General features: G+C 37.6%; 1 protein-coding gene across 1 annotated transcript in view; it reads right to left on the bottom strand.

Moving 5' to 3' along the window:
• CNTN5 (contactin 5) overlaps positions 1 to 27,386 on the bottom strand; it is a 663,141-nt gene that overhangs the window by 398,927 nt on the left and 236,828 nt on the right. Inside the window, exon 6 of the mRNA XM_070383116.1 lies at positions 8,457 to 8,559. Within this exon, the coding sequence (XP_070239217.1) occupies positions 8,457 to 8,559 (103 nt within the window). The remainder of the gene's footprint in view (positions 1 to 8,456; positions 8,560 to 27,386) is intronic.

Genomic DNA, 27,386 nt, shown 5'->3' with positions numbered 1-27,386 from the left:
GTTACTGTGGCAGCAATATCATTGACTCAACAAGTGCATACTGCCCAATTTGTTGATACCATGTCTAAAAATGTTTCTCTAACTCTAGCAACACAGGAATCTATAGATAGAAAGTTGGAGATGAGGGCAGATGCCTTGGAGGAAGCAATAATGCATATTGGGACTGAGTTACAGGCTTTAAAAGTGAAAATGGCTCTGTCATGCCACGCTGATTACTGGTGGATATGTGTGACATCTTTGAAGGTAAACGAGACAGATTATGAATGGGAAAAAATTAAAAATCATATTTCAAGTGTTTGGAATAGCTCTGACATTGACCTGGACTTAGGGAAACTTCATAATCAAATACAGACCCTGGAACACTCTTGACTGGATTTTACCACCGCTGGAGCAGCTAATGACTTTTTTCACACCTTCTCTAACTTTATTTCTGGAAAAAACATTCTGTCTAATATCTTTAGTTATGCTGCTCTTGGTGCTCTAATTTTGCTTCTCATAATCATTCTTTCTTGTATTGTCAGGATTCTTCAGCAGAACATTCAGAAGCTCACGACTGAGCTGCATCTGGCTGTTTTAAGAAATAAAAAAGGGGGAGATGCCGGAAGCCAGCGTGAGGAACCCCGCCCATGGCAAAGGTCATGAGGAAGGAGGCTCGGCATACACAAAGGTGGGATCAAGCCTCAGGAGTCCCCCTGGAAATTCTTGAGCATCTACCCCAAAAACCAGAGTCTGTCTACTTTACTGCTTTGTGCTCTCACCTACACCTCTGACTTTACGGGGGGCTGTCCCCCACCACCTCTCTCTGAAAAAGAGTTAACTTACAGCTCCAGTTAATAAAGTTCCTGGGTGTGATAAGAGTGTTTCAACCTACAGACTCCTTTGGAAGTCCTCTAGCCTTCCTGAAAATGTTCTTCCGGCCACATTTGATTGTTCACAGCCTTCCAACCGTGAGAGGCATGAGATGTTCTAAACTGTCTAAATATAGATTCCTTTGAGCAGTTAAAAGATTGATTAGAAATTGTATTGGTGAAGGGTTTTTCACTTGTTGGGCCAATGTTTGCTGCTAAGTTTCCATATCCCTTACCTACTGTGTCCCTGGGTGTGTATTGATTAATGTAATTGTTGTATAGGAATGTAAGTAGTAGCTTTAATGTTTGTAACCTTGGAACCTTGAGTTAATTCTTTTCTTTTTATAGCCCACCACACCTTTGCCCTAAAGGAATGCAACTTTATCTAATGCTTTCGGAGGGTGGTGCCTGACTTTAGAATAATCACCTTTAGAGAAAAATGTTTTCTGAAGAAAGGGTCATAAAATGTTAACAGGCCTCCTGGCCAGAAGATGATGTAAATCACCTAAACTTTTGCATATGACAAGTTTGCAGGAAGAAAGCCTGGCTTTGATTAGGATCAAGGACTGCTGTCCTTGCATGACTCTACCCCTTCCTCCATTATCCTCTATGCACAACTTAAGGTATAAAAACTACTTTGGAAAATAAAGTGCAGGCCTTGTTCACCAAAACTTGGTCTCCCCATGTCGTTCTTTCTCTCACCTTCTGGCTGAATTCCCATCTGGAGCGTGGAGGCTTGCCAAGCGTACTAATTTTGCCTGGGCTTCTAAGATCTGACCAGGGAGGCCTTAGTGTCTCCTCTCCTTTGGGAGAATTGGAGGATGCCTGCAGCCTACGTAGGTGATGCAAATTCCTTGTCTGGAATTTTATTGGCTTTCCACGTAAACCAAGTTATTCAGCCTCTTTTCTGGGCTGAATTTTCCTACTGAGCTATCCTTATTCTATTACTCTTTATATCTCTAATTAATATTTAATTAAAGCTATTGTATCCAGTTCGCCGACACCATCCCCACTTCGAATTCCCTGGATCCACTGGGGCTGGACCCCGGCAAGTGGTGCCCGAACAGGGACATGCATGCGTGTCCAGTCACTTCAGTCATGTCCAACTCTTTGTGACCCTGTTACAGACTGTAGTCAACCAGGCTCCTCTGTCCACGGGATTCTCCAGGCAAGAATACTAGAGTGGGCTGCCATGCCCTCCTTCAGGGAGTCTTCCCTACCCAAGGATTGAACCAGCGTTTCTGATGTCTGCTGCATTGGCAGGCGGGTTCTTTACTGCTAGCACTGTTAGGGGAAACACACTGATTGAAATCGCCCACCCTGGCCAGGCACCATAGTAACTATTTGCATGAGTTGTTTTATGACAGGAGATCCTGTAAGGAATAAGGAACAAATAAGCCACCACCAATCGGAAGAGTTCAGGAAAGGTGGAAAGGAGACACCGTGTGCCTGTCCACTTCCCAGAATCCCTCTTGCTAGCATCCATGTTGGCTGAGCAATGCGTGCGTCACCAGGAAAGACTCTGAATTAGAATGATTGGCCAAAGACTACCTGGAAACTAATCCCATCACCATAAAACCCAAGACTGCGAGCCAAGCAGCAGAGCTGTTCTCCTGGGTTCTCTTACCCTGCTGCTCTCCACCCGGGTGCCCTTTACCAATAAAATCTCTTGCTTTGTCAGCAGATGTGTCTCCTCGGACAATTCATTTCTGAGTGTTAGACAAGAGCCCAGTTTCAGGCCCTAGAAGGGGTCCCCCTTCCTGCAACAGCACCACCTGGGAAGCCCTAATACATATACATGTATCTATTCTTTTTCAGATTCTTTTCCCATATAGGTTAGTACAGAATATTGAGTAGAGCTCCCTCTGCTATATGGTGGATATTTGCTATTTATTTTACATATAGTAGTGCATATATGTTGGGGCTTCACAGCGGTAGGGGCTTCACTAGCGGTAAAGAACCCACCTGTCAATGCAGGTAGACATAAGAGATTTGGGTTTGATCCCTTGGTCAGGAAGATCCCCTAGAGGAGGGCATGGAAACCCATGGAGAATCCAATGGACAGACGAACCTGGCAAGCTACAGTCCATAGCGTCACAAAGGGTCAGACATGACTGAAGCAATTTAGCTCGCATGCATGCAGTGTGTATATGTTAATCTGAAACTCTTAATTTATCCCTCTCCTCCTCCAGCCTTTCCCCTCTGGTAACCATAAATTTGTTTTCTAAGTCTGTGAGTCTGTTTCTGTTTGGTAAATAAATTTATTTGTATCACTTTTTTAGATTCCACATGTAAGTGTCATCATATGGTATTTTTCTTTCTCTGTCTAACTTAGTATGATAATCTCTAGGCACACCATATTTAGAGATAACGTTGAAATGAAATATTCATTAGGGTCCTAAGAGAGTCCTTACTTGCATTGTCCTTTAACCTTTTTTCTCTCATTTCCTTTCAAGAGTACTGTGTCCAGTGTTTAAAAACCAACCTGGGAAATATCAAAGGCAGTGCTTCTTTTCAAACTAAAGTCATGAAGCTTAATGCTGAGTAAGAAAAGGCAACACCCTTCATTTCTATTTCCCCCACATGCCACCAACCACTTTAAAACGTTGTATAATAATGTAGTTGCCAAAAGGCAGCCAATTAAGTCTGCCTGACTCTAACCTTCTACTCTTAATAATTCAGTCTGAGTGGGGAGATGAGTGGCAGGCAAAAGAGAAGGTTTAAAATGTTCGTTTCCAACCCTGATCAGTACCATTTCTCTCCTTTCAGAAAACATTGCACCTAAATTGTTAGAAGACAGACAGATCTTATTTTGTTATTGCAGCAGTGTGGGGAAAAAGCTTCTAAGCTTCTACTGCCTCTCTGATAGCCCGTTTGCCTTTTAATAACTTTTTAAACACTTCTACATTATACTTATTCTAATTTCGCTGGTTTTGTCCCATATTGTTGGAATTTCTCCCTCTCCCCACTTTGGTGAAACTGGAGAACAGCTTGTGGTGATCTCTTGATAATAATCTTCCATATGTCTAAAACAACCTTTTCTTTCCAAAGTGATTAATTCACCTCCCCATTTTTACACTTTGCTGTATTTCCCAAGCCTTACACACCTTTGTTTCCCAGTGGATCCTCTTTAAACATTTCCCATTTCCTACCCTCCTGGGGGAAATCATACCTTTGCTGAACTAAACAATACTAAACATATCATGTGACAGTCACTTCATGCATTCTCTCTGTACTCAGTGTTGTATAATTCTATTTGCAGAGAGATTTCCAAGGTGGTATAAATAGCACTCTCCTGTTGTATTCTTTTGCAGTAGCTTATAGAAAAACCATATGATTTTTTAAAAGTTCAGATTTAAGTAGAGATTTCTTTAGAAGCAAACTAACAGCTTACAACTTTACTATTGGCTTTTAAAAGTTTATTAAGGGGTGCTTTTGTTTTTATAAAATATGTTTCTTTTCCATAAAGTGGGCATTTTTAATTGAAGTGTGGTTGATTTACAAACTTGTGTCAATTTCTGCTGTACAGCAAAGTGAATCAGTGATACACACACATATATCAGATTAGATCAGTTGCTCAGTCGTGTCCGACTCTTTGTGACCCCATGAATTGCAGCACGCCAGGCCTCCCTGTCCATCACCAACTCCCGGAGTTCACTGAGACTCACGTCCATCAAGTCAGTGATGCCATCCAGCCATCTCATCCTCTGTCGTCCCCATGGAGTATATATGTATATATATATACATATATACATACACACACACACACACTATTGGAGTATAGTGTAACACAGCTTTACAATGTTGTGTTAGTTTCAGGTGTACAACAAAGTGAATCAGTTGTACATATACATATATCCACTCTTTTTTAGATTCATTTCCCTTATAGGTCACCACAGAGGATTGAGTAGAGTTCCCATTGCTATGTAGTAGGTCTTTATTAGTTATCCATTTTATATATAGTAGTGAGTATATCGCAATCCCAATTGACTTTTTATTTAACTTCAAATTAGACAGGTTGGTGAATATGTGTGATACTAAGATACAGTAAACTTTGGTAATCTAAAATAATTTGCCTTTCTGCTATTTTCCTTCAAGAACACAGAAAATGTTATTAGTTTATATATCTTTAAATTATCTTTTTTATTTATTTGTTTTTTAATTGAAGGATAATTGCTTTACAGAATTTTGCTGTTTTCTGTCAAACCTCAACATGAATCAGCCGTAAGTATACATATATATCCCCTCCTTTTTGAACTTCCCTCCCATCTCCCTCCCCACCCCACCCCCTCTAGGTGGAAACAGAGCCCCTGTTTGAGTTTCCTGAGACATGCAGCAAATTCCTGTTGGCTATCTATTTTCCATATGGTAATGTAAGTTTCCATGTGCAACTACAGCTGTATTAATTTACATACTCTAAGTTGCAATAATTGAATGTGTTTAGGGACAAATTATGTAAAGAGGTAAATGTACTTTTCAAAAAGAGTAAGAACATAGCATTTTTCTTTGTGAGCAGTGGTGGAAGTGTATTTTGACATGTTTAGAAAATAAAGTATATTATTTATTATCTATTAATAAAAAGTATACTGGATTAAGTGGGCATATAGCTTTCAGAGTTCATCTTTTCCTTCAAAAATTATTTCCTGAATGCTGTGTGCCAGGCACTGTGGTAGGTGTTGGAAATACACAAGTGAAGACCGCAATCAGGATCCCTGCCCTCACTAGGCTTAAAACTTAATGATGGGTACTTGCTGGTTATTCTGTTTGTCTCCCTTGCTGGTCACCCTCATCTTCCCTCAGAATCTCTGCCTTCCTTTTGTATTGCCAACTGCATTCTCTGGGCTTGCAGGCTGGCTTCTAGTTGCCTTTCAGTCATGAACTCAGAAGGAGAAGATCAGAATGCACAAAGAAAAAGTCAGGATATGAATTTCCTGCTCCTTTCCTCAGCTATGTTCATCTAATACATCTCTGCACAGCTATAGCTATTGTAGAGTCGCCCCCAGACAACACCGTATCTTCAGGTCTCTGTGCTTCTGGTGACACTATCTTCCACCCTTGCTCATTTTGGCTTCAGGATGAGAATAACTTCTTGCTATCACTAGTCTGCAGATACTTAAGTTGTTTTCTTAGTTCTCTTGGATCTTCAATTTATGCCTAAATTCTTTTGAGTTATCTGAGTCTTTGCAGTTGGATTCCTGACTGATAAAGTGATTTTTTTTTTTTATGTAGTGAAACACATATGTGGATACTTTAAAACTGTGTTAAGTTTGATGAAGAAAAATACAAGATTTAGATACAGAGTAATGGGTGTGAGTTATATACTTCAAGTATTGTAGATGAACTCTTAGAAGATGATGTTTAAGTTGAGGTCAGAGAATGAGTGGGGGCCTGGAGAAAACAAGGGCAAAGCCCATGAGATAGAATAGAGCTCAATATGCTCCATGCAAGAATTTGGTTGTCATAGTCTATGGGGAACATTTGGTTAAACTACTCTATGTGGACAGACTGAGGGGCAAATTAGCTTGAGTGGCAAGGTGCTGATCGATATCTAGTGACAGGTACTGAAGATTTTGGAAAGACAAAGGTATACTAGGGAATCTTGTACTTATTAAAGTGGGATGCAGCTCAGGTGAGCTGTAGGAATAAAGCAGATGCTCAGGTATTAATTTGAATTGCTGTGATCCTGTTGAGATGCAAAGATGATCTATTCCACATGATAATGTGCTCTACAGAAATTAACATATGTAAAGATGCTATTTCTTTGATCTTATTTACTTTCAACAGAGTGGTAAATTAGTCTTTAGGTAGGGATAAATCTCTTCATAGCATGTTCTTTTTCTTTATTCCATAATTGTGACACTTCACATGAAGAATAGGCAGCAGAGACCTTCTAGACAGTCTGTGTGCTTTGTTCACCTTCCTACATATTTATTTATTTTCATGGGGAAAGAGGGAGTAACAAAGAAGGAGTGGAGAAACTGAAGAAAATATAGTATTAAAAGAACTTAATTTGGCAGTTAGATCCAGCCTAGAATGAAATGGACTTTACAGATCAATTTACTAAGCATATTTCAAGACTTCCGAAAGCAAACATATCAAATTTATTAAATAAGCCTGCCTGGGGAAATATCCCATATTGCTTTTTCTCTATAAATCTAGTTCTTGAATTTGTTTTACGGTATGACCTCCTTTCGTCTGTGGCTTTAGTGCAAATTCTGACATTTAAAAATTATTTAACTGTAGGATATACTAAAACCTTTGACATCAAGCCAATATAATTATTTTTGTATTTATCAGAATTGAGCAGTTCACTTGGGTCATTTTCAAGCATACTTGACACCACAACTTTGGAAAATGATGAAAAACATGACTTTTAAGGTAGTATTTAATTATTAATATATGTGCGCTTGGGAATCTTCCTTGGATATCTGCCAAGTAACTCCTGGATGAATTTTAAGTTATTGAAATATACTTCCTCTTACAGGCATTTTTGGTGGACTGCTCAACACTTTTGATGGACCAAACAACAATCTATTTTGTTTTTAATTGACTATGATCTGACTCCTATTTAGATTTAAACAGAATTGCATGTTACCTCAAATAGTTTTAATATTAGAAAACATGGTGATTACTATTGTTATGCTCTAAAACACCTTTTATTGGCAGAATTTTTCATATTTACTAAGATTTTCACACCCACAGACTAAGCCTACTACAAATATATTTATAGAGCATGTTTTATTTCCAAGTATGTTATATTTATGCTGTGGGAGTTTGCTCACCATGAGTGAAGTTGAATGATTAGTAACTCTGATAGAGATGCATTTATGCAAATTATAATTATAGAGTCTAGAAAGGACTCTGAGGTCTTATCACCATAAAAAAATGAAACAGCAACACTCTATTTAAAATAAATCATAATACTCTAATCAAATATAATCAAAATCTCACTCCTGTTTTTATGCTCAATATTTTTATTGTAAACATCATTGACAAGTGATTATACATTGTGAGATTTTAAATCTCCGAAATAGAATCATTAAGCATAGCAGGCATTAGAGTGTGGTATAAATCATCTTCCTGATTTGGGGAATAATAGCATGTTGTACATATTGACAGCTGATGCTATTGTTATCATTATTCCAGAAGAGATTAAAGTAATCTGTTGGACCAGTGTGACTATTATCTTTGTGATTTTTATACTCTTGCCTTATTATATCTTGTCAGAATATATATCTTTTACATAGGGAGAGGATAGGACCTCATCCCTTTTTTATTTACATCATTGCTGCATAAAATTTAAGAATGATACTGAAATTTTAAGACAAGTAAGCAAAGACATGTGAAGCTCTTCTTTTATTACATTTCCTTTATGTTAAAATAGCAAAATTATATACATTATTGCTCAGAGAAATGACCAAAGAGATAATTATAATTGGTTACTTCATCAATTCCCACTTGCCTTTCTTTAAAAAAATGAATAGCCACCAAGGAGCTTCAAGGTTTAATTCAAGGAAAATAAAATCTAGCAAAGTAAGTGATATAAAAATAAGACATGTCACATTTTAATAAACAATTGTGTCTAATTATAGAAGTATGTGTACTTACTTGCCAAGTGCAAAGCACTCCATCTTAACAGTTGTTCCCTTAGCAGCTGTAACCGTGAAAGGGAAATGGACCTCAATTTTCGGCTCATATTCTCCCATCACACCTGGGAAACAAAGAATAGTCTTTAAACATTAAATGAAGGTCACAATTTATTTCCAGTTCTGGAGATGTTACATTGAAAAACACTGTGTTGTCCATATCTGTCTGAAGACGGCTAAATTTTTGATGCATTGAAATAAGACGTGCACACAGACTTAAATTATGATGAAATTCTAATCTATCTTTAAGGACTGGATTGCATGTATATTCAATACCCTTTAAAATAATAATTATTGAAAGTGCCAATCAACTGGTAGTTTAGCTACTGATTATATTTCAGAGGAAATAAGTAACTATGAACAAATCCCAGGGTAAATAATAGTGTTGTTGTTGTTGTTGTTGTTTTAATAAATAAAGGCCTCAGAACTTTGTCATTGTCAGGTAAATGAATGCTTGTTAAGTCAACATATATTTATCGAATATTTATTAAATATCTATAATGTGCATACGGAGAAGGCAATGGCACCCCACTCCAGTACTCTTGCCTGGAAAATCCCATGGACGGAGGAGCCTGGTAGGCTGCAATCCATGGGGTCGCTAAGAGTCGGACACGACTGAGCGAATTCACTTTCACTTTTCACTTTCATGCATTGGAGAAGGAAATGGCAACCCACTCCAGTGTTCTTGCCTGGAGAATCCCAAGGAAGGCGGAGCTTGGTGGGCTGCCGTCTATGGGGTCGCACAGAGTCGGACACGACTGAAGCGACTTAGCAGCAGCAGCAGCAGCATAATGTTCATACATTCTGTTAGGCATTGTGGGAGATACAAAGATGAATTATCCATGGGTTGTGCTCTCAAGCATTCAAGTGTATTTTTAAAAAGCAAGTGTATTCTTAAAAAAAGAAACAGTATATACTCAAGGGTAGGAGAAGAATGGGGCTTCTCTGGTGGTGCAGCGTAAAGAATCTGCCTGCCAATGCAGGAGATGCAGGTTCAATCAATGTGTCGGAATCTCCTGGAGAGGGAAATTGCACCCATTCCAGTATTCTTGCCTAGAAAATTCCATGGACAGAGGAGCCTAGCGAGCTACGGTGAGGTCTTCTGTTCATGAGGTCGCAAAGAGTCGGACATACTAAGGATCACAAGCACAGGAGAGAGGAGTTATACATCCAAATCATTGTAATGTAAGATAGAAAGTGATGTTAAACTGTTAGTCACTCAGTCGGTGTCTGTTTCTTTGTGACCCGGTAGACTGTAGCCTGCCAGGCTCCTCTGGCCATAGAATTCTCCAGGCAAGAATACTGGAGTGGGGAGCAATTCCCTTCTCTAGGGGATCTTTCCAACCCAGGGATCGAACCTGGGTCTCCTGCATTGTAGGAAGATTCTTTACATCTGAGGCATCAGGGAAGCCCAGAAGGTGATAAGGGCCCTGAATGAGGTATCTTGAAAGTATTATGTGCATTTGAGGGAATTATATCAATAGTAAGCATTTGTACAGTGAGAGAAAGATAGGAGAAAGTAAATGGAACTGGAGGAACAATGACAAAGAAATCAGAAACCACCAGGAATAGGAATATCAGTTTCTCTGGCTTCTTTATTTGTGAAGGGAAGTAATACTAGGCAAATTTAGAAATATAAATGGAGTCAAAAAACTAGAGGACCTTGATTATCAGAGTAAGGCATTCAAACTTTAATCTATAAGTAATTTAGAGTCATTGGGGTTTCAAATAGGAGACTGGCAATTTGTGTATATTTACTGGAATTGGAGCAGAGAACAGTAGATCAATTATATTGCTTCAATAATACAAGTTAGAAGTAATGAAAACCTGGACTTGAGTTATATAGCAAAAAAGGAGAAGAGGCATTAGAATGAGAAAATAAAAAAAAATAAAAAAGACTTGAACTTGGCACACAATAGGGGTCCTGGTGAAAAGGTTGTGGGCCTCATCAATAATAACACTAAGATTTCCAGCTTGGGAAAGAGGTTGAGTGATGCAAGTAAAAGAAAAAAGGACATAGCTATGGTGGGACAGCTGATTTCATTTCAGGAGTATCATCTTTGATGCCCATATAATATGCATCATAATGTGAGAGGATAAAGCTGGTGGTAAGTTTGAGCAGGTGATATGCACTTAATGTCATCACTCACAGGTGGCGGTTAAAGCCATGAGCTTGGAGAGTGTTTTCACAGATCAGAGAACAGTATGCTATAAGAGTCACTTTGCTGTACAACAGAAATCAGCACAATATTGCAAATCAACTATACTTCAGTTTAAAAAAATGAACTAGTGATGACTCCAGTGATTGTGCTCTCTGTTAGTCTTGGAGCTAATTTCCTCCAAAAATAATTTTTAGCAATCCCACAGAGGACACAATTATGATTGAGCACAGATGCTTCTCTAAGGAGTGTTTGTGTGCATATTTTGGCATGTCTCTCTTCAAAGGCATATGTGTACATAGAGATCTGTGTATGTGTATAGCTCTATGTGTAATTCCTTGGTGTGTGGGGGATGAGAAAAGAGAGAAAAGAAAGAAACTCAGACAGAAGAAGAAATAATACTGTAAGATATGAAGGCAAGATGCACTGGACATGCAAAGGGGGAAATGGCCACCATTAGCAAAAAAAAAAAAAAAAAAAAAAACACCAAAAAAAAAACCCTTTATATTTTATATAAACTTTATATTCATTTTTATTATTATTATTTAAATTTTTAAATTTGAGATGGTCTTTGAAGGAAGAATGTGGACAACTTTAGATAGAAAGTGTTTAAGCTCACTGTGAAGAAGATTATCTCAGCTTTTTTTTTTAAAGTAGATTTTTGCAAAGCGATCATTGAGAAAATATCACCGATTTTTCATCAAGCTTGTGGACACTGGCTTTGTTTAAAACTAGACTTTGGCATCTCTGATGTGTCAGTGGCCTCTGTGACACTCTTTCTAATCTTTAAACTGAGGGAACAGAACTACCATTAATGTAATGTGCTGCTCTGTCAGGCTAATTCCCCCAATTCCTTCCAAGTCTAATGTTCCCTGAGCACCAGAAGCCTGGCATATAACTAGGGAACTAAGCGGTCAGTTCTACAACATCACTCAGAACAGATGTTTAAGAACGTCTTCTCCATCTTTCTCAATAATGTTTTTCTCTTCAAACTTTTTTCTTAGATCATTCTGCCCTGCCCACATATTTTTCAACTTCTTTTCTTTTACATTTTTATATTTTTCTTTTTTCTTATATATTTCCTGATGGCAGTATTTGGCCTGCTGGTGATAACTGGCTGAGTGTATCCAATGATGAGGAGTTTATCTTCAATGTCCTAATACTTGGAAGTCCCCATATAAAGACTCCCAGGCATCTGGAGAAGGCAATGGCACCCCACTCCAGTACTCTTGCCTGGAAAATCCCATGAACGGAGGAGCCTGGTAGGCTGCAGTCCATGGGGTCGCTAAGAGTCGACGACTGAGCAACTTCACTTTCACTTTGCACTTTCATGCATTGGAGAAGGAAATGGCAACCCACTCCAGTGTTCTTGCTTGGAGAATCCCAGGGATGGGGGAGCCTCGTGGCTGCCATCTATGGGGTCACACAGAGTCGGACACAACTGAAGTGACTTAGCAGTAGCAGCTGCAGGCAACCTATTCAGTGGTTACCTTTGACTGCCTGCCTGAAGCAGTCCCTGAAGTCAGCTTGTGATCTTTCCATCCCCTCTTAACACTGATTCTGTAGTATTCTTGTTCCTGTCTGTCAGTCTAATGATTTAACAATACATGATTTACCATGATGCCTATTAAACTTAATGCCCTACTTGCATAGTTCACTGTGAGTGTCAGAAGTTGCTGAGTTCCATAGAATGTTGTATAAAGGCAGTGAAAGTCAGACTGAATTTAGAAAATATTTCTGTACAATTATTTGTAGCACATTGTTTAAAGACATCTCAGAAGAACCTGAATCTCCAAACTTCAGCAATTTTTTTGATTATTTTTTTCCTACCCTAACTAAAATTTCCCTTTATAATCCATTTTTATAATATGTTGGCATTTTTTTTATTAAAGAATGTCTAATAATTGTACAACATTGAAGACCCTTCAAGACTTGGATCTGCCTCTAAATAATACCAAGTTTATTACTGACACAATGGGCTAATAGGAGCCAGATCCATGTCTTCTCTCAATTCTATTCCAGATAATGTTTGTGAGTTGCAAAGAAGATATTATTTTATAGCTTCAATTCTTAAGGGTGACTCTAAAGAAAGGCACTCCTCACCGTATTTAAGAAATAATTTTTGTCCATGTAGAGGCTTCTGGTGTTCCTTAAATGATTCCTGTACAGCCAAACACATTATTAAGCCTCACTCTAGGGCCCAGGGGGTTTGTTAACATCTGAACTGGAGAGTTCCAAACAGGATAAACCCAAGGAGAAACACCCCAAGACACATATTAATCAAATTAACAAAGATCAAACACAAAGAACAAATATTAAAAGCAGCAAGGGAAAAACAACAAATAACACACACGGGAATTCCTATAACAATAACAGCTGATCTTTCAATAGAAACTCTTCAAGCCAGGAGGGAATGGCAAGACATACTTAAAATGATGAAAAAAAATAACCTACAGCCCAGATTATTGTACCCAGCAAGGATCTCATTCAAATATGAAGGAGAAATCAAAAGCTTTTCAGACAAGGAAAAGCTGAGAGAATTCAGCACCACCAAACCAGCTCTCCAACAAATACTAAAGGATATTCTCTAGACAGGAAACACAAAAATGGTGTATAAATTCGAACCCAAAACAATAAAGTAAATGGCAATGGGATCATACTTATCAGTAATTACCTTAAACGTAAATGGGTTGAATGCCCCAACCAAAAGACAAAGACTGGCTGAATGGATACAAAAACAAGACCCCTACATATGTTGTCTACAAGAGACCCACCTCAAAACAGGGGACACATACAGACTGAAAGTGAAGGGCTGGAAAAAGATTTTCCATGTAAATAGGGACCAAAAGAAAGCAGGAGTAGCAATACTCATATCAGATAAAATAGACTTTAAAACAAAGGCTGTGAAAAGAGACAAAGAAGGTCACTACATAATGATCAAAGGATCAATCCAAGAAGAAGATATAACGATTATAAATATATATGCACCCAACACAGGAGCACTGCAATATGTAAGACAAATGCTAACAAGTATGAAAGAAGAAATTAACAATAACACAATAATAGTGGGAGACTTTAATACCCCACTCACACCTATGGATAGATCGACTAAACAGAAAATTAACAAGGAAACACAAACTTTAAACGATACAATAGACCAATTAGACCTAATTGATATCTATAGGACATTTCTCCCCAAAATAATGAATTTCACCTTTTTCTCAAGTGCACATGGAACCTTCTCCAGGATAGATCACATCCTGGGCCAAAAATCTAGCCTTGGTAAATTCAAAAAAATTGAAATCATTCCAAGCATCTTTTCTGACCACAATGCAGTAAGATTAGATCTCAATTATAGGAGAAAAACTATTAAAAATTCCAACATATGGAGGCTGAACAACATGCTGCTGAATAACCAACAAATCACAGAAGAAATCAAAAAAGAAATTTTGCATAGAAAGGAATGAAAATTAAAACACAGCAACCCAAAATCTGTGGGACACTGTAAAAGCAATCCTAAGGGGAAAGTTCATAGCAATACAGGCATACCTCATGAAACAAGAAAAAAGTCAAATAAACAACCTAACTCTACACCTAAAGCAACTAGAAAAGGAAGAAATGAAGAACCCCAGGGTTAGTAGAAGGAAAGAAATCTTAAAAATTAGAGCAGAAATAAATGCAAAAGAAAGAAAAGAGACCATAGCAAAAATCAACAAAGCCAAAAGCTGGTTTTCTGAAAGGATAAATAAAATTGACAAACCATTAGTCAGATTCATCAAGAAACAAAGGGAGAAAAATCAAATCAATAAATTTAGAAATGAAAATGGAGAGATCACAAAAGACAAGACCGAAATACAAAGGATCATAAGAGACTACTATCAACAATTATATGCCAGTAAAATGGACAACGTAGAAGAAATGGACAAATTCTTAGAAAAGTACAACTTTCCAAAACTGGACCAGGAAGAAGTAGAAAATCTTAACAGACCCATCACAAGCACAGAAATTGAAACTGTAATCAAAAATCTTCCAGCAAACAAAAGCCCCGGTCCAGACAGCTTCACAGCTGAATTCTACCAAAAATTTAGAGAAAATCTAACACCTATCCTGCTCAAATTCTTCCAGAAAATTGCAGAGGAAGGTAAACTTCCAAACTCATTCTATGAGGCCACCATCACCCTAATACCAAAACCTGACAAAGATGCCACACAAAAAGAAAACTACAGGCCAATATCACTGATGAACATAGATGCAAAAATCCTTAACAAAATTCTAGCAATCAGAATCCAACAACACATTAAAAAGATCATACACCATGACCAAGTGGGCTTTATCCCAGGGATGCAAGGATTCTTCAATATCTGCAAATCAATCAATGTAATACACCACATTAACAAATTGAAAAATAACAACCATATGATTATCTCAATAGATGCAGAGAAAGCCTTTGACAAAATTCAACATCCATTTATGATAAATACTCTCCAGAAAGCAGGAATAGAAGGAACATACCTCAACATAATAAAAGCTATATATGACAAACCCACAGCAAACATTATCCTCAGTGGTGAAAAACTGAAAGCATTTCCTCTAAAGTCAGGAACAAGACAAGGGTGCCCACTTTCATCACTACAGTTCAACATAGTTTTGGAAGTTTTGGCCACAGCAATCAGAGCAGAAACAGAAACAAAAGGAATCCAAATTGGAAAAGAAGTAAAACTCTCACTGTTTGCAGATGACATGATCCTCTACATAGAAAACCCTGAAGACTCCACTAGAAAATTACTAGAACAAATCAATGATTATAGTAAAGTTGCAGGATATAAAATCAACACACAGAAATCCCTTGCATTCCTATGCACTATTAATGAGAAAACAGAAAGAGAAAGTAAGGAAACAATTCCATTCACCATTGCGACGGAAAGAATAAAATACTTAGGAATATATCTACCTAAAGAAACTAAAGACCTATATATAGAAAACTATAAAACACTGGTGAAAGAAATCAAAGAGGACACTAATAGATGGAGAAATATACCATGTTCATGGATTGGAAGAATCAATATAGTGAAAACGAGTATACTACCCAAAGCAATTTATAGATTCAATGCAATCCCTATCAAGCTACCAACGGTATTCTTCACAGAGCTAGAACAAATAATTTCACAATTTGTATGGAAATACAAAAAACCTCGAATAGCCAAAGCTATCTTGAGAAAGAAGAATGGAACTGGAGGAATCAACCTGCCTGACTTCAGACTCTACTACAAAACCACAGTCATCAAGACAGTATGGTATTGGCACAAAGACAGAAATATAGTTCAATGGAACAAAATAGAAAGGCCAGAGATAAGTCCATGCACATATGGACACCTTATCTTTGACAAAGGAGGCGAGAATATACAATGGATTAAAGACAATCTCTTTAACAAGTGGTGCTGGGAAATCTGGTCAACCACTTGTAAAAGAATGAAACTAGAGCACTTTCTAACATCATACACAAAAATAAACTCAAAATGGATTAAAGATCTAAATGTAAGACCAGAAACTATAAAACTCCTAGAGGAGAACATAGGCAAAACACTCTCTGACATACATCACAGCAGGATTTTCTATGACCCACCTCCCAGAATATTGGAAATAAAAGCAAAAATAAACAAATGGGACCTAATTAAACTTAAAAGCTTCTTCACATCAAAGGAAACTATTAGCAAGGTGAAAAGGCAGACTTCAGAATGGGAGAAAATAATAGCAAATGAAGCAACTGACAAACAACAAATCTCAAAAATATACAAGCAACTCCTACAGCTCAATTCCAGAAAAATAAATGACCCAATCAAAAAATGGGCCAAAGAACTAAATAGACATTTCTCCAAAGAAGACATACAGATGGCTAACAAACACATGAAAAGATGCTCAACATCACTCATTATCAGAGAAATGCAAATCAAAACCACTATGAGGTACCATTTCACACCAGTCAGAATGGCTGCGATCCAAAAGTCTACAAGCAATAAATGCTGGAGAGGGTGTGGAGAAAAGGGAACCCTCTTACACTGTTGGTGGGAATGCAAACTAGTACAGCCACTATGGAGAACAGTGTGGAGATTCCTTAAAAAACTGGGAATAGAACTGCCATACGACCCAGCAATCCCACTGCTGGGCATACACACTGAGGAAACCAGAAGGGAAAGAGACATGTGTACCCCAATGTTCATTGCAGCACTGTTTATAATAGCCAGGACATGGAAGCAACCTAGATGTCCATCAGCAGATGAATGGATAAGAAAGCAGTGGTACATATACACAATGGAGTATTACTCAGCCATTAAAAAGTGCATTTGAATCAGTTCTAATGAGGTGGATGAAACTGGAGCCTATTATACAGAGTGAAGTAAGCCAGAAAGAAAAACACCAATACAGTGTTTTGGAATTTAGTATATGGAATTTAGAAAGATGGTAACAATGACCCTGTGTACGAGACAGCAAAAGAGACACTGATGTATAGAACAGTCTTTTGGACTCTGTGGGAGAGGGAGAGGGTGGGAAGATTTGGGAGAATGGCATTGAAACATGTATAATATCATGTATGAAATGAGTCGCCAGTCCAGGTTCAATGCACGATACTGGATGCTTGGGGCTGGTGCACTGGAACGACCCAGAGGGATGGTATGGGGAGGGAGGAGGGAGGAGGGTTCAGGATGGGGAACACATGTATACCTGTGGTGGATTCATTTCGATGTTTGGCAAAACTAATACAATATTGTAAAGTTTAAAAATAAAATAAAATTAAAAAAAATAAAAATAAAAGAAAAATAGAAAGTTTAAATGCAAGGCTTCAAATTATATTACCTAGCTTGAACTGCACTGTAAGAAATAACTAGTTCTTTGAAACTTCACTTTAATAGTGGTGATATGAGGATAGAGGAGCAAACTACTTAGATATGTCTTATTCTTTAAAGATTTGATTACATTCAGAGATTAAGCTTTGCTTTGTGTTTCATGGGATAATTATGTTAGAGCTAAAATTCACATTAAGTTATATAATTTACCTTCTTTCTTTTAAAGATGAGAGGGTTGAGTCCAAAGGGTCAAGTAATTGGCTCAAAGTCCTATTGAAAGCTGTTGGTGTAAATGGGACAAAATAGGAGTTTTCTCCCCTTAAGTTTATAGCTGTTTTCTTGACATCACTCTGTTGAGGAATTTTAATCACAGAATATAAGAGTCCAGGCATATCACAAGTACTAATCAATCATTAACTGTCTACCATGGATATTTGGATTATTTCAATGGCAATTTTTAATATGTCATCATATGCAGCTTAGCTTGTAATTTCTTTATTTTTTTCATTATGCTTTGATGACAAAAGGAAAGAGAAAGAGAAACAGCCTTATAAGACACATGAAGATCAAAATATTAGGCTTGTCTCTTCAGTCAAGGTAGCTCTTTTATTTTTTGATAACTCCTGGTATTAAGCTAAATATGCTCAAGAGACACTGTGTTCTGTCTTCATCTTGTTCCCCACACCTGTCTCTTCTGGCTTAGTTGGCTGACCCACTTTGGAATTATACGCCATTAGAAGATGACCTCAAATTACTCTGCTGCCAAGTCGCTTCAGTCGTGTCTGACTCTGTGCGACCCCATGGACTGCAGCCTACCAGGCTTCTCCATCCATGGGATTCTCCAGGCAAGAACACTGGAGTGGATTGCCATTTCCTTCTCCACGAATTACTCTAATTCCTAACAAACGGAAGGCTTCCAGCTGATAGCACAGTACTCTCCTTCTATGTCTTCATGGTTGTTGATTTTCTTATGTATTCCAATTACTTACGAAGAGTTAGGGTGCTTTTCCTAAGTGGAATACAATTTAGAGCAGTGTTTCTCCAAGTGCATTGGCAGAGCAAAGATACAATGATTTCACAATAATTTGGAAAATTTACTAAAATTTTAGGCTACAGATGAAGAAGGAAATGGCAACCCACTCCAGTGTTCTTGCCTGGAGAATCCCAGGGATGGGGGAGCCTGGTGGGCTGCCATCTATGGGGTCTCACAGAGTCGGACACGACTGAAGCGACTTAGCAGCAGCAATGACTTAAAAATATTTGATTGATAACCTCATGTTCAAGTAATGGGTATTCACATTTTTGTCTTGAATATCTTTGCCAATCATACTCTTGTCTTCCAAGAATAGCTACTATTTTTTAGTGCTTATTTTTGGGAAATGCTTCTATCTTCTCTAGCCATGAGAGTTAAATGGGAGCCACTATCTTCCTATAGGATCTGCTGTAGTTATTAACTTGTCACGGGCGTATGACCCAAGCTTGACCAATTAGATTACCTCACTGCCTTGGGCACAATCTTTGATTCATTGATGGGCAGCTGAGGTTTTTGAACTCCAAACTAGGAGCCCATCTTACTATCTCCTTCATGGCAAAAAAGAGCCTGCATGTCTGAGAGCCACTGAAGCATCTATAATTGGAAGGAGGCAATCCGCCATTGAAGAGAATTAAGCCAATGACAATTTAGATAGAATTAAGCCAATGCCAATTTAGATAGAATTAAGCCAATGCAGATAGAGGAAAGATGAATAAAGAGTACTGTTAGCATGTCAGTTCTACTTGGGATTTAGCTACTTGATCTCCCAGTTATATGAAATGAATTTCCTGATTTAAGTTATTTCAAATAGGGTTTCTCAGTTGTAGCCAAAAATAGCTCTGACTGATAACTCATTGAGCTCAGCATAAACAGTGGTGGCTTTATGTCAGATTCTATTTCATAACTTATCCAGTGGCTCAGTGAAAAATAATTTGTCTGCAATGCAGATCTGGGTTTGATCCCACGGTCAGGAAGTTCCCTTGGAGAAGAAAATGGCTACCCATTCTGGTATTCTTGCCTGGAGAACTCCATGGACAGAAGAGCTTGGAGGGGCTACAGTCCATGGGGTCAAAGAGTCAGACATGACTGAGCAACTAACACTTTCACTTTCATCATGCTCTAGATTAGGCAAAGTAGAAAATGAAATGGTGGTGGTGTATATCAATATACACAACCCACAATGATTCCTATTTTAAAACATTGTACATTTTAATAATGAATGAAATCCTAATAAATATAAATACCCTGTATCTGTATTCTATATCTATATATCCACATTGTTGTTACTGTTCAGCTGCAAAGTAGTGTTGGACTCTTTTGTGACCCCATGGACTGTAGCCCTCCAGGTCCTCTTTCCATGGGATTTCTCAGGCAAGAATACTGGAATAGGTTGCCATTTCCTTCTCCAGGGATCGTCCCAACTGAGGGATCAAATCCATGTCTCCTGAATTGGCAGGTGAGCTTTACCACTGATCCACCTTGGAAGCCCCTATATATCTACATATTTCCTAGTAAAAGAGGATAAATTAAAATGGAAATGTATAAGATAAAGTACTATGGAAGTTTAGAGGAAGGAAAGACTATTGACTAAGAAAGTTGAGAAAAATGGGAGAACTGCTTTAAATGGATTATGACAGTGGGATCACTGAAGACGCAACAATGGAGGGTTAGTGACTCTCAAGTGGAGTACCCTTTTAAGAAAAACATGGAAGTGAGATTCTGTTTGGAATTTTGTTGTTGTTATTTAGTCATTAAGTTGCATCTGACTCTTTGTGACCCCACTGACTGTACACCACTAGGCTTCTCTGTCCATGGTGTTTTTCAGGCAAGGATATTGGAGTGGGTTTCCATTTCCTTCCACAGTTTGGAATTTTATCAGAAATTTAACTTTATTGCATTGAGTATGAAGTACCAGTGAAAGAGAAATCTCAAACATAAGTATGAGCTAGATGATAAACAATATCTAAGAATGTTGTATCTTATCATTTGTCTATTAGGATGACTCAACAGCGGCTTGATAAATTTGCTTGAGCATTTGTTTAGAAAAATAGTGACAACAACTGATAGGCATCTAATTTATTTAGAGATAGCACCAGGAGTTATTATTATTCATACTCTTTGTTACCAATGCTTACATATTGGCTAATTAAACACAATAAGTGCAATGAAGATGTACACAGGATAAGTATCAAAATGAAAACTTTCTGAACTAAACTATAGTTTCTACATTTTATAGTCTGCACATTTAAATGCATTAAAATGACTTCATGAAATGTCTTAGGGATTCTCCTTTATTTCATGAGAAATATACCTGATGAGAGAAGAGCAAAAGGAGATGACTAAATTAATCACATTATGCATATGTGTACATGCTCAGTCATTCAGTTGTGTCACTCTTTGCAACCCTATCGACTGTAGCCCACTAGACTCTGCTGTCCATGGGCTTCTCCAGGCAAAAATAGTAGAGTGGGTCGCCATTTCCTCTTCTAGGGGCTCTTCCTGACCCAGGGATCAGACTCATGTCTCCTGAACCGGCAGGCAGATTCTTTACCACTGAGCCACCTGGGAATCCTCACGTTATGCCTATAAATATGGCAGAATTTTGCTTATGATTTGCATTAGTCACTTCAGTTGCTCAGTCATGTCCAACTCTTTGTGACCCCATGAACCACAGCACGCCAGGCCTCCCTGTCCATCACCATCTCCCAGAGTCCACCCAAACCCATGTCCATTGAGTTGGTGATGCCATCCAACCATCTCATCCTCTGCTGTCCCCTTCTCCTCCTGCCCTCAATCTTTCCCAGCATCAGGGTCTTTTCAAATGATTCAGCTCTTCGCATGAGGTGGCCAAAGTACTGGAGTTTCAGCTTCAACATCAGTCCTTCCAATGAACGCCCAGGACTGATCTCCTTTAGGATGGACTGGTTGGGCCTCCTTGCAGTCCAAGGGACTCTCAAGAGTCTTCTCCAACACCACAGTTCAAAAGCATAATTCTTTGGTGCTCAGCTTTCTTTATAGTCCAACTCTCACATCCATACATGACCACTGGAAAAACCATAGCCTTGACTAGATGGACTTTTGTTGACAAAATAATGTCTCTGCTTTTTGATATGCTGTCTAGGTCGGTCATAACTTTCCTTCTAAGGAGCAAGTGTCTTTAATTTCATGGCTACAGTCACCATGTGTAGTGATTTTGGAGCCCAGAAAAATAAAGTCTGACACTGTTTCCACTGTTTCCCCATCTATTTGCCATGAAGTTATGGGACAAGATGCCATGGTCTTAGTTGTCTGAATGTTGAGCTTTAAGCCAAGCTTTTCACTTTCCTCTTTCACTTTCATCAAGAGGCTCTTTAGTTCTTCTTCACTTTCCACCATAAGGGTGGTGTCATCTGCATATTTGAGGTTATTGATATTTCTCCCAGCAATCTTGATTCCAGCTTGTGCTTCCTCCAGCCCACTGTTTCTCATGATGTACTCTGCATATAAGTTAAATAAGCAGGGTGGCAATATACAGCCTTGATGTAGTCTTTTTCCTATGTGGAACCAGTCTGTTGTTCCATGTCCAGTTCTAACTGTTACTTCCTCACCTGCATACAGATTTCTCAAGAGGCAGGTCAAGTGGTCTGCATAGATACCATACAATACTGTACTCATCCTTTCAGGACATATTAAATATCAACCCGTGATTTGTAGATAAGTGATGCAAATTCCAACTCCATCCCTGGCTCTGTTGAAACATTGTAGCAATGGATAGAACTTCTGTGGATCCATTTTTCTCACTTATAATTATAATCCTACCTGGTCTTGTGGGTTTAGTTATCTAGTAGTTGTATGTTAGGAAATATATGTTACATATTAACATATAATTTTTTACTTGCTGTATTTTATAATAAACTAAAAGTTAAAATCTGTGGAAACTTTAATGACTTAAAAAAGTGCCCAGAGCCTTCTTTTCAATTCTCTGATGAGCCTCTAAGTAGACAACATATTGTTTTCTCACTTCAGAAAAAGTGTATGTTATCCTGAATCATAGTTTCTTCAGTTGAATCACTGTTATGTAAATGAAGAGATAGAAGGATCTCTTGACAAAAAGAAATAAGTCACTTGCATTACCTTCAAATACCTGCAACATTATAATATTGTGTACCTGGGGAGATTGAGAAGAATCAGTGTTTTATTATGGAATATATTTTTAATCATAAATAAATATAATTTGAAAATCAGAGAACAGAATCAGAGGAAGTAATAAGGAATATATTCTTTTTCCCTTCTCCATCCCCAGGAATAAATCAATCAGTGGATTGCCTCACCATGTAATTGTTTCCCTCTGATTAATGAATTTTAAGATACATTTTCTTCCATTGTTCATGCCACAGTCATTTACCCCTTTCTCACCATCATCATCTATGGCATCATTCCCTGTGAATCCATAACTTGGAAAAAGAACTCATAAAGTCTAAAGAAATAACTATATGCATGCTCAACTGCTTGGGTCACATGTGTGTGTGCGTGTGTGTGTGTGTGTGTGTGTGTGTGTATACATATATTTTCATATGTATATTTTTAAAAACAAATATATAAGCTCATTAGCATTAAAATAGCAGGCTAAAAAGAGCAGTCTTGATAATTTGATAATTAAATTTGGAAACAGAAGTATACTATTTAAAAGTTTGAAACAGAAGTATATTTAAAAGTTTTCCTTTTAAAAAAGTATTTTGGTTATTTTTATAAATTTCTAATGATAAATAAAATTACAGAAACTTTTTCATAAATATATCTACATAACCAGTATATATATAGATTTGTAATAAGTTCATTACTTAGAACCCTTATGGTTGATTCTTTGTCATGTTTTCTTTGACTTTGTGAATCTGTGTGTGTGTGTTTATTCATGTGTCTCTCTTATGAAAAAGAAAAACTTTTTGGAACTTGCTAGAAATTTTGGTACTTTGACTTTTATGAGATTCCACCAAGACCTATGTTGAGCATAACGACTGATCAACAATTCAGTAAACTATGGTTCTTATTTCTACAGCCAAGGGTCTTTCTTTGAAAGTCAGTCCTTCTTTGAATGGATTCAGTAATAATGGATAAAGAGCACTAATGACTCAAAAGAAATTAACTAAAAATAAAAATAATGGTTCAAAAAGACATATGAATAATCTAATAATTAAGTGCTTTGAAGGTCTCTAAATAAATATATGAGAATATTCCACATTAATCAGAGTTGATTCTTTCCAAGTGTGATTGAAATTAGAAATTATATTTCTATACAATTCGTTTGAATGCTTTTTTCTATCAGAATCTTCTTGTATTAGAAATGGTAAGTAAAATGCCTCAGAAGTATGATGGACTTTCCTCATTGCATTAAGCACATTAGTCACAAACTGGTGTATATACAATCCTTTCTACAAGAAAATAAAAGCACGCGGTGTGATAAAAATAAGATAAAGTCAAACTTCAGTTATAAGGAAGCAGTTTCTACACACACATCATCTAGAAGATAGGGAAGATATATTCAAATTTCAGGATAAGACCAAGCCAATTGTGGGATAGAAACGTGGTGTGTAATAGATGAGCCACATTTAAGGAGGAGAAATAAAGGGAACAACCATAAACTCCTTTAATTAAGATGACTAGAACTATTTGGGTTCAGCTAGGTTCCAGTCCCAAAAGTCAAGCCATACTATAGACCCTGATCTTGGATTTCTCTAATATTTCCTTCCTCTTATCATTGCATGTATTTCTGGAAAACAAAATCTCTTACATCATTCACTTGAGTGTATTCCTCTTCATTACAACCTACTAGAACACTCAACCACATTCCCTTCTATTTCTAAATTTTTAACATTCTTCAGAAAGATTATTCCTTTCAGCAAAGTTTCTTACCCATAGCTGTCTATCTATTCATAAAGTAATCACCACAAAGCTAAGGGATTTAAAATATCCTGGAGGAATTAGTTCCGCCAGCTTGGTTGATCAGCTGCATAACTCTGGGAGAAAACGTGACAAATGGGTTGTTTTAAACTATTGTTAAAACTTTATTTTTACATTTTAATCTGCACAGATTATTTTCTCACTTCAGTCTTGTTATTGAGAGTGCCAACACTCCTGCTGTTAGCACGCTCATTTGAGATACTTAACATACCAGGCCTTGATTTGCTCTGTAAACAATTCATTACATATTTTACCTCATATACTCTTAATGATTTCAGAGGCTCTATGGATGAAATGGTTCAAAAGATACACATTTTGAGAGGGGGAATGTCGATTATCACAGCCTCATCACAAGGTTTTCTATACATTAAAGACTTGAGATATAAAGAGAGAGAATAAACATTGGCTGAACTCCTGCTATAAGCCTGGTGCTATGTTAAGTGAATGAAACTAAATTGTCATTTAAATCTTTCAAGCACAACAAGGTAGATATGATTATTCCATTTTAAATGAGAAAAAAGTGAGTATTGAAGAGGTTCAGTATCTTGCTCAATATCTCTGAGCTATTAAATGACAGGTAAGGGGTTCAATTCCAGTACTCTATTAATTCTGAAGCCAACTTTCCCTCATTATTCTATGTTCCTCTCCAGGAATAGTTCCTGCTGTTGGCAAAGCAGAATTCGTTTAGTCAATGCCAATTCTGTAGATAACTTAATTCTACTTGAAATATTACTTTCTCATGAAAGTCTTTCCTAACCCTTAATCCCCTGCCACTCTCCATCCAACCAGGCTAATCTCTGTCACTTTATCTTTCATATGTGTGCAGATACACACATGTACACATTACATATATATGTGTATATATGTTTGTATAATACTCTTTACTATTTCTATGTATATACATAAACATTTATAGAGGGAATATGTGTATACATTATTGTACTCACATTTTTGTTGAAACTTATCACAGTTATAATCAGTAATTCTATTTGACTGAATTTATATTCTTCTGCTTAACATCTGTTTCTCTTCTAATTTATAAGCTCAACCAGGAGTGGGACCACCTTGCTTTGTTTCTTTTGTATCCTTAAAGAGTGCCTAGTACAAAGTCAGGGCTCAAGAATATTTGAGAACTGAATTAATGAATCCACTTGTCATCAACTATGTGAAAGATGTGGGATAGGTGACATAGGAGCTAAGAATATTTTATTTTTATGTATTTCAATGCTTATGCTCTTCCTACAATGTAAGGATAATTGAAAGCAATTTTCTAATTTGAAATTATAAATTAGGGATTATCTATATTTTGTTTTAAATTATTATGATAGTATGTGAGATTACAAATATTTTGTGAATGAATAAAAGTATCTCTACTTCTCTGTTAACTTGGTTTTATAACATCTTTCCTATCCATCCCTTTTCTTCCATTCTGATTGTCATTAATTTGGATTCCCTTTCATTTAGCTCGTTAGTTTTGACAATTGCAAAGATATTTGGTGAAATGAGTGGTGGTCATTAATGCCTCATAAGATTAGAAATAAGAGAAAATAGAAGAGAAATGTGAGATAGAAGAAGCCATACTGCAAAGGAGGGCAGAGAAAATAGTATGAGAGCTGAAGGAGTGTTGAATTAAGGAAAGGTTACTATTTAAGATAATAAATATTCTAATATGTTTATAGATTAGAATAATTAAGTATGAAGGAAACAAGTGATGCTTACAGGAGAGAGGCAATAACTGCAGAAAGAAGCTCCCTGAATTAGGTAAGAGGATATGGGGTCCAGTACACAGAACTGTCAAGAACAGTTCATTAGTCACAATTAAGAGGTAAGATAGCATAAATGGATATGGATACAGCTAAGATGTTTTATTTGTTGCTGAAAAAAAAATGAGATCATAAATTTAAAGGAAAACCTGAGCTCTAAGTTAGGTTTTTTGTTTCTTTCTTTTTTTCCTATGCACAGTCAGCAGCACAGATACAATGATGAAGTGAATGAGATAAAGTCTGAGGTTGAGTTAAAAGTCTGCCAAGAGAGTAGACTATCATAGAGAGACTGGGGAGAAACAGAGTTAAGAGTGTATAGGGAAGCCCAAGATGGCAGAGGAATAGGACAAGGATACCACTTTCTCCCCAACAAATTCATGAAAAGTTCATCTGAATGCTGAGCAACTTCCACAAAAAAACTTCTGAATGCTGGCAGAAGACTCCAGGCATCCAGAAAGACAGCCCATTCTCTATGAAAGGAAGTAGGACAAAATATAAAAGACAAAAGGAGACACAAAAGAGTTAGGGACAGAGACCCATCCTGGGGAGGGAGTCGTGAAGGAGAAGTTTCCAAACAGTAGGAAACCTCTCACAGGCGGGTCTGTAGGGGGTTTTGAAATCTCAGATGGCAACATAAATGGAAGAAAAAACAAAACAAAACAAAACAAAACATGCACCTGACCACAGCTGTCAGTGGAGAAGTAGCCCAGAGGCTCACATCCACCACCAGCAAGCAGGGGCTGGACAGGGAGGCGTGGGCTGCATAATTGGTGCTTAGGGTAAGTACCAGGCCTGAATGCCCTGAGGACAATCTGAGGGAGCTAACGTGAGATAGCAACCCAAACTGTGGGATCACCAGAGAGAAAAAAAAGCTCTAACACACAGCATGGCCCGATCACAGAACAAAGGATGGAACAAACACCAAAGGAGAGCTAGCTGACTGCATACAGGCCCCTCTCCCTCACCGGAGGCAGAGAGGCAGGCCAGCGACTGAGCCAGAAGGCTAGGGGCTGCTCCAATCTTGGCCCCAGAGACTGCATCCTCCACCAAACTGTGAGCAGGCTCCCAGTTGCTAACCACGTCTTCCTAGAATCCTGGACGATTGACATCTGCCAGGAGGGTTGTAGCCTGAGATCAGCTCCCCAGAGGAGACACACA

This window comes from Bos mutus, chromosome 15 (assembly GCF_027580195.1).
Source record: "Bos mutus isolate GX-2022 chromosome 15, NWIPB_WYAK_1.1, whole genome shotgun sequence".
Taxonomy (NCBI): Eukaryota; Metazoa; Chordata; class Mammalia; order Artiodactyla; family Bovidae; genus Bos; species Bos mutus.
This window is presented reverse-complemented; position numbering and strand designations above follow the sequence as displayed.